General features: G+C 43.2%; 1 protein-coding gene across 1 annotated transcript; it reads left to right on the top strand.

Moving 5' to 3' along the window:
* Nucleotides 1-6: 6 nt before the first annotated feature.
* LOC113405133 (cytochrome P450 4B1-like) lies at nucleotides 7-8,481 on the top strand (the record flags this gene model as incomplete). Its single annotated transcript, XM_026646700.1, has 6 exons — nucleotides 7-135; nucleotides 1,826-1,947; nucleotides 3,535-3,686; nucleotides 4,580-4,686; nucleotides 5,585-5,775; nucleotides 8,313-8,481. Coding segments are annotated over 6 exons (870 nt in total), but the record flags the coding sequence as incomplete, so codon positions are not given.
* Between the last annotated feature and the right edge of the window lie 1,395 nt (nucleotides 8,482-9,876).

The raw sequence follows: 9,876 nt of genomic DNA, 5'->3' as shown, positions 1-9,876 counted from the left end.
TCCTCAGGGAAAGGATTAATCGTTTTACATGGACCAAAGTGGTTCCAGCACCGTAGACTGCTGACTCCTGCATTTCATAATGATATTTTGAAATCTTATGTGTCGCTGATGGCGGATTCCACCAAAGTGATGTTGGTAGGTAACCCTCTGCTACTGTCGTCGTTCTGAACCTTCCCCTTCCCGCACTGAAACATAAGGCCTGTCAAGCTGCACTTTATGCTCATTCGATACAGTGAGACAAGCTGGCGTGAGATGTTCCTCACCATTTCCATCCTAGAAATAAATCACATCTGGCTACCAATGTGGGCCAGTCTCAGGGATGGCCGTAGACTCCATGTAACAGTGGCCTAGTATACTATATTCCTAACCCTGTCTTCTTACCCTTGGGTCAGTGGCATCAAGAGGAGCACCGGGGGGCTCCTGTTAACATTGCTGCTTGAAACTGAATTGTGATTCGAACTAGAGTAATTCTTCAGCCCATTCTATAGCCTGTGTGTAACAAAGGCCCAGATTCTCTTCTCCTCTACCCTAGTATAAATCAGTAGTAAGCCCATTGGCATCAGTGGAATTACAGTGGTGTATGCAAAGGGAGAATCAGGCCTAATATGTTTTTAGTCATCAGCCTCTGCCTCCAGATCTAATCACCGCTGTCTTTTATTTAACTAACTCACCTAAACAGCACTGTTACAGTAGCCAAGTGTGAACCTAGTCCCCACTAGATGAAAGGCTTCCATACATGATCTGCTAAGAAAGTCAATGTAAATTCAGTATGGCAACCCCGCCACCCCCACCCCCGATTCACCAACTTCCAGATGTTCCTTCTGCTTCATGTGGCCGAACGACCATAGCAATATGCTGGGCTGTACATCTATTCATAAACTTTTTCTTGCCAATGTGTTTGAAATACCAACAAGAAGTTAGTCCTATAAAAGATATTCCTCACTTACCATGTCTCTGGCCATGTCTCCACTTACAAGCTTACAGTGGCACAGTTGCACCGATACAGCTGTGCCGCTGTAAGATCGCCCGGGTAGCCGTGTCATGCCAATAGGATAGAGCTGTTCTGTCAACAGAATAAAACCAGCTCAACGAGCGGCGGTAGCTGTGTCATCGGGAGAGCGTCTCCCACCGGTATAGCGCTGTGCACACAAGTGCATATGCTGGAAAAGCTGATACCGCTCAAGGGGGTGTTTTTTCACACCCCTGAGTGGCAAAAGTTTTGCAGACATAATGTTAGTGTAGACACGGCCTCTCTAAACAAGAATAAAGTATTATGAATAACGTATGGCATGGAATTCGCTTAACTTTGTCGCTGCACAAGTTGAGTGTAAATATCCAAAACAAGGTGGGTGAACTGACCCAACCTTGGTTGGACCGACAAGCTCTCTCACCAACACAAGTTCGTCCAATCAAAGATATGACCTCACCCACCTTGTCTCAATCTTTTATGGTAATTTCTTAAATACCCAACCTCATCTACATTGTCTCATTAATATCCTCGGACTGACGTGGCTACAACTACACTGCATACATGAAAGAGTGAGTCATAATCAACTATTGAAACCGATTAGTAAGGAATTGTTTAATTCATCCTTGTTTGGAATCTTTAAATCAAGACTCGATGTCTTTCTAAAAGATATGCTCTAATTCAACCCCAAATCCTCTGTTTCTTCACTTCTACACCATACCCCTAATGTTGTACAGATTGCAAATGAATCTCAGATCCTACAGACAAAGAAATTATTTAAAGGACGATGGCTGAGATTTTGGTCATCTGAGAAATTCCATTTGTTTTGTGAATGCTGACCCCTCTTTTTTACGTTAGGATAAATGGGAAAAGCGGACAACAAAGGACAAGTCGCTGGATATCTTTGACGATGTTGGCTTGATGGCTTTAGATAGCATGCTGAAATGCACCTTTAGTTATCAAAGCAACTGCCAGTACAGGTCTGTATGAGAAGAACAGTGGTTTTGCCTTTAAGGCACTGGACTCAAAGTCAGGAGCTCTGAGTTTAATTTCTGGCTGTACCAGAGACTTCTTGGGTGACTTAGGGAAAGCAATTTAGGCTGGGATTTTCAATAAAAGCAAGGAACATCCACAAATTCCTGTGGTCACGGGGGGTGAGAAAGTATGAAGTTGCACTGAGGTAGCATAAATGTCCCTCTTTAATTAACACTAGGGCTGTCGATTAATAGCAGTTAGCTCACGTGATTAACTGAAAAAAATTAATTGCGATTAATTGCAGTTTTAATCACACTGTTAAACAATAGAATACCAATTGAAATGTATTAAATATTTAGGATGTTTGTCTACATTTTCAAATATATTTATTTCAATTACAACAGAGAATACAAAGTGTACAGTGCTCACTTTATATTATTTTTTATTACAAATATTGGCACCGTAAAAATCATAAGCAAAAGAAATAGTATTTTTCAATTCACCTCATCCAAGTACCGTAGTGCAATCTCTTTATTGTAAAAATGCAACTTACAAATGTAGATTTTTTTTGTTACATAACTGCACTCAAAAACAAAACAATGTAAAACTTTAGAGCCTACAAGTCCACTCAGTCCTACTTCTTGTTCAGCCAATCGCTAAGAGAAACAAGTTTGTTTACATTTACGGGAGATAATGCTGCCTGCTTCTTATTTACAATGTCATCTGAAAGTGAGAATAGGTGTTTTGTAGCCGACTTTGCCAGGTATTTACATGCCAGATCTGCTAAATATTCGTATGCCCCTTCATGCTTTGGCCACCATTCCAGAGGACATGCTTCCATGTTGAGGACATGCTTCCATGCTGATGACGCTCGTTAAAAATAATTGATTAATTAAATTTGTGACTGAACTCCTTGGGGGAGAAATGTATGTCTCCTGTTCTGTGTTTTACCTGCATTCTGCCATATATTTCATGTTATAGCAGGCTCAGATGATGACCCAGCACATGTTGTTCATTTTAAGAACACTTTCACTGCAGATCTGACAAACCAAAGAAGGTACCAATGTGAGATTTCTAAAGACTCGACCCAGGATTTAAGAATCTGAAGTGCCTTACAAAATCTGATCTGGACAGAGTGTGGAGCATGCTTTCAGAAGTCTTAAAAGAGCAACACTCCAATGCGGAAACTATAGACCCCAAACCACCAAAAAAGAAAATCAACCTTCTGCTGGTGGCATATGACTCAGATGATGAAAACGAACATGCATCAGTCCGCACTGCTTTGGATCATTATCGAGCAGAATCCATCATCAGCATGGACGCATGTCCTCTGGAATGGTGGTTGAAGCATAAAGCAACATATGAATCTTTAGCACATCTGGCGCATAAATATCTTGCAATGCCAGCTACAATAGTGACACTTTGTATTCTGTGTTGTAATTGAAATCAATATATTTGAAAAAGTGGAAAACATCCAAAAATATTTATATAAATAGTATTCTATTATTGTTTAACAGCGCAATTAATTTTTTTAATTGCTCAACAGCCCTAATTAACACACATTAAACTCCCCTTTTTTGTCTTCCCTTTAGCGAGAATACATTTCTCAAAGCTATACGACAGCTCACATCCATGGTACAAGAGAGAACGAGGACGTTTCTGTACCACAATGACCTCATCTACTGGTTCAGTCCCCATGGGCGTCGCTTCCGGAATGCCTGCAGAATAGTCCATCGCCATACAGGTATTTCTTTCCTCTCTTGACTCAAGACTTTCGTCTGTACAATTGAGACATTAGCCATGCTCAAGATACTGGGTCTCTTAAGAGGGATGGCCTTCTGGGCAGACAGGGGAGACACACTGGAAGATATTAGATTAAAAAAGTGGGGGTATGTGGTGGTAGAGACCTTGAATGTTCCTCAGATTACCTGGGTCCTGAAATTTATGCTTTAGGGAATCTCCACTAACCAGGAGAACCCCACATTCTGGTCCATTAACTGAATCATCCAGTGGAATCAGAGAAAAAAGAAATCTAGAGTGCTATGTCATTTAATCCAATGGTTCTCAAACTGCGCTCGTGGGGTACAGTCAGTCCACAGAGACCTGCCTGGCAATCTGCAGAATGAAATCTGCTAAGAACCAAGCAGTGGTGGGATTGGAATGTTGCAATGGGATGGGAATATGACCCATGAGATAATCCTTGTCTTACTAAGTGGTCCTGGAACAAAAAGGTAGGAGAATCTATGGAGCTATTCCATGAGATGGTTTTGTGATTATAACAGGACTTGGAGCCAGGAGATCTGAGATATATTCTTGCATTTGCTACAGATTTCTCATGTGACATTGAAACAAAATCACTTAATACTTCTGTGCCCTAAATTTCCTTACCCAGGAAAAGGGGGAAATACCACATAACGTACATACTTCACAGAAGAGTTCTGAGAATACTGAATGTAAAGAACTTGGAGATTCTCTGTTGAAAGGTGCAAAGTATTCTTTTTTCTAGTGATTTGACTGGTCCTTTTTTAAATGTATCTAGAGATGCGGCTTCCACCATTTGCCTTCCCAGGTGATTGAATTACTAGTGAATCACAGTGATATTTTAACTAAATCATATGTTGATCATTCTTTCCCTAGAGAAGGTGATCAAGGAGAGGAAGGAGTGGCTCAAGGATGAGCGAGAGCTTGAAAAGATCCAGAAGAAGAGGCACTTGGACTTTCTGGATATTCTTCTGTGTGCCAAGGTGAGTCTTGAAGAACACACATGAACTAACTGTAACTATAGCATGGGCACATTTCATTAAGAATCATTGGCAGATACCTGAGCATTGCTGACTTCAGTTTCCTCACCAGATATTCCCTTTTCTAATCTTTTTGGCCGTTGTGTGTGCTTGGAATGTCTGGATGCAATAGGTCAAATTCAACCATGCTATAAATGGGCGGTGAATTTGGTTGGATGTGCTTGTTTTTTTAACAAAGTCAATTGAAATATTTTAAAATGGTTGAAATCTAAATGAAATATTTCAAGTTTGTTGAAACAAAATGTTTCATTCAATTTAACTTTTCAATTTGCCAAAAATTTTGAAAAAAAAATTGATTGTCTTCAACCTGAAATCATTTTTCAACACTTTTTTCAGAATTGCAAGAGAACTGAATAATCCATTATTCACCCAGCTCTAGCTAAAAGGACTGTGTTTGTCTGTGCCAGACCTGCACTACCTGATGTCACAGCAAAATTGGTTCTTCTTCTTTCTCAGATTCCACCTATGTGAATTCATTATACAACAATGTGGCCACAGGGTGTCTAAGTGGTTGGATTGAATTAATTCTTGATATGCAACTCCTCAAATGGTATATATATATATATATATATATATATATATATATATTGAGGGATTCTTGTGGGAATGCAGAACATGAACAAAAGAACACAGGAATTGCCACTGGATCAGACATGAGGCCCATCTAGTCCTGTCTCTGACAGTGGCCAGCTCCTAAAAGAGAAGTTGTACGAACCCTGCAGTGGCAGATGTGGGATAATCTGCCCACCACTTAGGTTTTATCCTCATCTCTAATAGTTAGAGATTGTCTTAAACCCTGAAGCATGAGGTTTAATTGCAAACTTGTCCATTCCAAAATTAGGATGAAAATGGAGAAGGATTACCTGATGAAGATATACGTGCCGAGGCAGACACTTTCATGTTTGCGGGTCATGATACCACAGGCACTGGGATCTCCTGGCTCTTATACTGCATGGCCCTGCACCCAGAGCACCAGCAGAGATGCAGGGAAGAGATCAAGGAGATTCTGGGAGACAGAGAGACCATTCAGTGGTGAGACTTCACCTTCTTTATTGCACACTGTTTCCTCTTGAAGATCCATGTTGGAACAGCTAATGCTGAGACTTAAGAATGTTCCAGACTCTGCTTTTAATCATTACACATTAAGACGCGGGATGGGAGTTTGAAATTTTGTGAACATCTCAAGTTAAATTTTAGGCATGTGCAGAGTCTGAGAATATAAATCTGGAGTAACTCTTCAGACTTCAGTGGAGTTACTTCAGACTTACACTGGTGCCACTGAGAACAGAATTTGGCTCTAAGAATTAACTTGCCAGACCCCCAGTCAACTCCACTGAAGTCACTTAGTGCTCCAGGGCATTCCTGCTTATATACATTAACTGGGCATCTGGCTTAACATGCCTGTTCTGTCTTGTCACAGACACCTTAGATGTTTATTGATGAACTGCACCTTAAGGTTTGGTGGTAGGCCTGTCATCACCTACTCATGATAATTGTTGATTTGGGCATTAACTGCCATAGGTTTTATAACTGACAAACAACTACAAATGAAATGTACTAAATAAGTGCCAAGAATTATCAATGGATGAAAGCAGTCTATGGCAGAGTTAGTGCCCAAGTCATCAATGAAAATAAATAGGGAAGCACAGATCTGTCACCGTCTAAGGATTACAGCTGGCAGAAATTTGGGATTTCCAGTTTGAGAAATTTTGGCACTTGGAAATTTGACTGTGTTCCGAATCAGAACAAAAACCAACTTGTTCAAAATTTCTTGTGAACTGGAAATCCCCCAAACCATTGTTTTGGAAACAATGACATATAGTCGGGGACCCCAGAGCTTCCAGTCTCCTGGGTCATCTGGCTTCCTGGGCTGCTGGGAGTCTGGAGTCCCTGGGATCCCTGGCCCTGTGGCAGTCTGCATGGAAGGACTTTCCCACGACATCCAAGCTAAGAATCTGAGAGCTCTATCCGGGTCTCCCAAGGCTTCCAGGCTCCTAGCTGCATAACAGAGAGCCTAGAAGTCCTGGTATGGTGGGGCTGCCCCAGAGCTGCAGACTACGAAAGCGTGAGTTCCCTAGCCCCAGGGCAGTCTCCAAGGGCAGTCCCACCTGGCAGGGACCCGGTAGTTTTCCAACATAACTTCCTGAGATTCAGCAAATGTTCTTTGAACCCAAATCACATTTGTGAAAAATTGTAGGTTTGATGAACTGGCATTTTCCAATCAAACTCGGTTTCATCAGAAATTTTCCCACCAGCTCTACAAAGGATGCATTTGATCAAAAAACATCTAAGCTGTCCAATCATGTTAGAGGGACAAGGTGACCATATTTTAAAAATATACATAAAAGTTGGACTCTTTTGTGGTGACGTTTTTTGGAATTGTGAAATACTCATCCAAATCACAAAAAATATACATATTTTTTTTAATATGTGTACTGGTCTCACCTACTTCTAACTTCTAACTCCACAGCCACGTGGACATATGTCTCAGAGTGGAGGACTTTCCCTCCCAGTAACTTAGTGCCCTGAATGAGTTTATTGTGTAACCTTGAAGGAGTGTTGTTAAACATGCACTTTGAGCAAAAGAACAGCTTTGATTGAACCTGCGCTTTTAAACTTTTCCTTTCACTGCAAACAGCATTCATTACATTGAATGCTTGTTCCACTGGACTGGGGCTTCTGGTAAAAACAGAACTAATAGTACCAGATCTAGTAATAAGTCTTGGACAAACCGTTTGTAAGTTATTAAACCCAAATGTCTGAGATGGATGAAATGAAAAAATGAAGACATTGTGGGTGTCCCAAAAAGAGTTCCTGAGACAAGAGAACGGGAGCTGATTGAAAAATGCCAATTATTTTTCATGGAAAATTTAAGAACATTACTTTCAAAATTTCCCATATTTTGTTTTGATTTTTGAAGGCAAAACAAAAACAAATCTTAAAGAAATGTCAGAAAAAGATTTTTGTTTTCACAAGCGAAAACCCAAGAAAAACCTGAAAAGTCGTATTGAACATTTTTTCAGATTTTAGTTTCTGCTTTTGAAAAACCAGAACATTTCAACAACAAAAAAATAGATTTTCATCGACATTTTTCATTTTGGTCAACCCATAAAAAATTTTCCTCAAAAACTTTCATTTTGATCAAAAAGCCATTTTTCATTAAAAAATATTGTAATGAAAGAATATTGAGCTGCTGTAACCAGGATATCAGATAAGTAACTGATCCTGGTTTTGGATATCAGGTATTTTGTAGGTGGAACAGATTCTGCTCTCAGTTACAGATGGAGTAACCCACCGCATTACTCCAGTTGAACACACTGCTGGTGAGAGCAGAATTTAGGCCTCACTGCTCTTTGGGTATGGAAAAACAGAACAGTGTTTCCCACTTTTAGTCAGAATTCTTCCATTTGAAGAGAACAAGAGGGAACTTCTTTCAGACCGTAGATTCCCTTGAGGGTTTGCAATCTAAAAGATTCACTTAGAGAAACAACAGGTTGTGCAGGCAGCCTTGTATTTCTGCATTGGGGAGGAGGTTCCCATGTTCAGACATATCTTTGGTTTCTTTTCAGGAATGACCTTAGTAATATGCCCTACACCACCATGTGCATTAAAGAGAGCCTCCGCCTTTACCCTCCGGTACCTCAAGTGTATCGACAACTCAACCAACCAGTCACATTTTTCGATGGGAGGACTTTGCCAGAAGGTCTGATTCTATCCCTTTTCCTGTGTTCTTTATAAGTTTAAGGGGTGCAACTTTATATATAGTAGCTAATGGGCATTGTATGTGTGTGTATCAGCTAATTATGGACCCAAGTGATGACATTTGGATGAGGATTAAGAAAGCCTCTAAAGCTCCAGGGGTTTTGACTCCAGAGTTTGGTTTACTCCAGTTTGGAAGGTAAGCAGTGAAATAAGAATCTGAATCTTGGTTTAGTTTCTGAACCCTGCAACGTTTGCAGTGGACAAAGGAGGTGTCTGATCCAAGTTCTGATTTGGCCCTTTGTACAGAGAAGAGCAAGCCATGAAATTTAGGTCAGGTTAAAGGTTCTGATTCCAGCCACTTCCGTGCCCCTGACTCAGTGTACCTCTACAGTGCAGCCAGTGGTGTGATTTGCACCTCATGTAGACATCCCTGTGCTAGCTGTAACCTAGCTAGCGTGCTAACATTCACAGTGAGAATGCTGCAGTGCAGGCTGTACAAGTGCGTACGTACCCCTGGCATCAGGTGGGCTTGTGCAGCCTATGCTAGGGTTACCATATGTCTGGGTTTCCCTGGACATGTCCGGCTTTTGGGTCTTCAAATAGCCGTCCGGGGGGAATTTGTAAAAAGCTAAAAATGTCCGGGATTTCCCCTGGACGGCTATTTAAAGACCCAAAAGCGCTGATAGGGCAGCCACGCTGGGGGAACCGTGGCAAGCCGGTGCCGCCGGCGCCGCTCACCTTCCCTCCCTGGGCCCTGGGGCAGCGCGCAGCTGAGCTCCCGGCACGGCGGTGTCAGCCCACGGGGCCCCCCGCCCGGCCGGCAGGAGCCTGCAGAGCGCAGCCCTGCCCCTGCCCCGGCACACAGAGAGGCAGGGAGGTCTCACTCCCCTGCGTGCTGCAGCGGGGCGGGGCCTGTAGACTCCGGCAGTAGGCAGCGGCCGCCAGGCAGAGAGCCCCCCCCACCCCTGCCCCCCTCCCCTCGACCCGACCCTAGGAAGGGGCCAGAGGGACTGGGAGGGACCTGCCTGCTGGATGCTTCCTGGGAGCCGCTCCAGGTAAGCTCTGCTGGGCTCACCTGGCCCCCTGGCAGGTCCCTCTGGGGGGGCTCCCCTCAGACCCACTGCCCTCAGGCCCCACCCTTACCCTGTTCCCTCAGCCTCCCCCGCAGTCCCCCCTGTACCCCCACCCTCAACCAACTGCCCTCAGCCCCCCGACCCTGTTCCCTCTGCCTCCCCCACAGTCCCTCCCCCCGATCATTTCACCCGACCCATTGCCCTCAGCCCCCACCCTGACCCTGTTCCCCCTGTACCTCCCACCCCGAACCCACTGCCCTCAGTCCCTGCCCCCATTCCAACAGCCTCCCCCACAGTCCCCCTGCTCCCCGCAACCCACTGCCCTCAGCCTTGCCCTACCCCAAATCTCTTCTTCAGC

This window comes from Terrapene carolina, unplaced genomic scaffold, assembly GCF_002925995.2.
Source record: "Terrapene carolina triunguis isolate 2854851 unplaced genomic scaffold, T_m_triunguis-2.0 Scaffold39351, whole genome shotgun sequence".
Classification (NCBI taxonomy): domain Eukaryota; kingdom Metazoa; phylum Chordata; order Testudines; family Emydidae; genus Terrapene; species Terrapene triunguis.
This window is presented reverse-complemented; position numbering and strand designations above follow the sequence as displayed.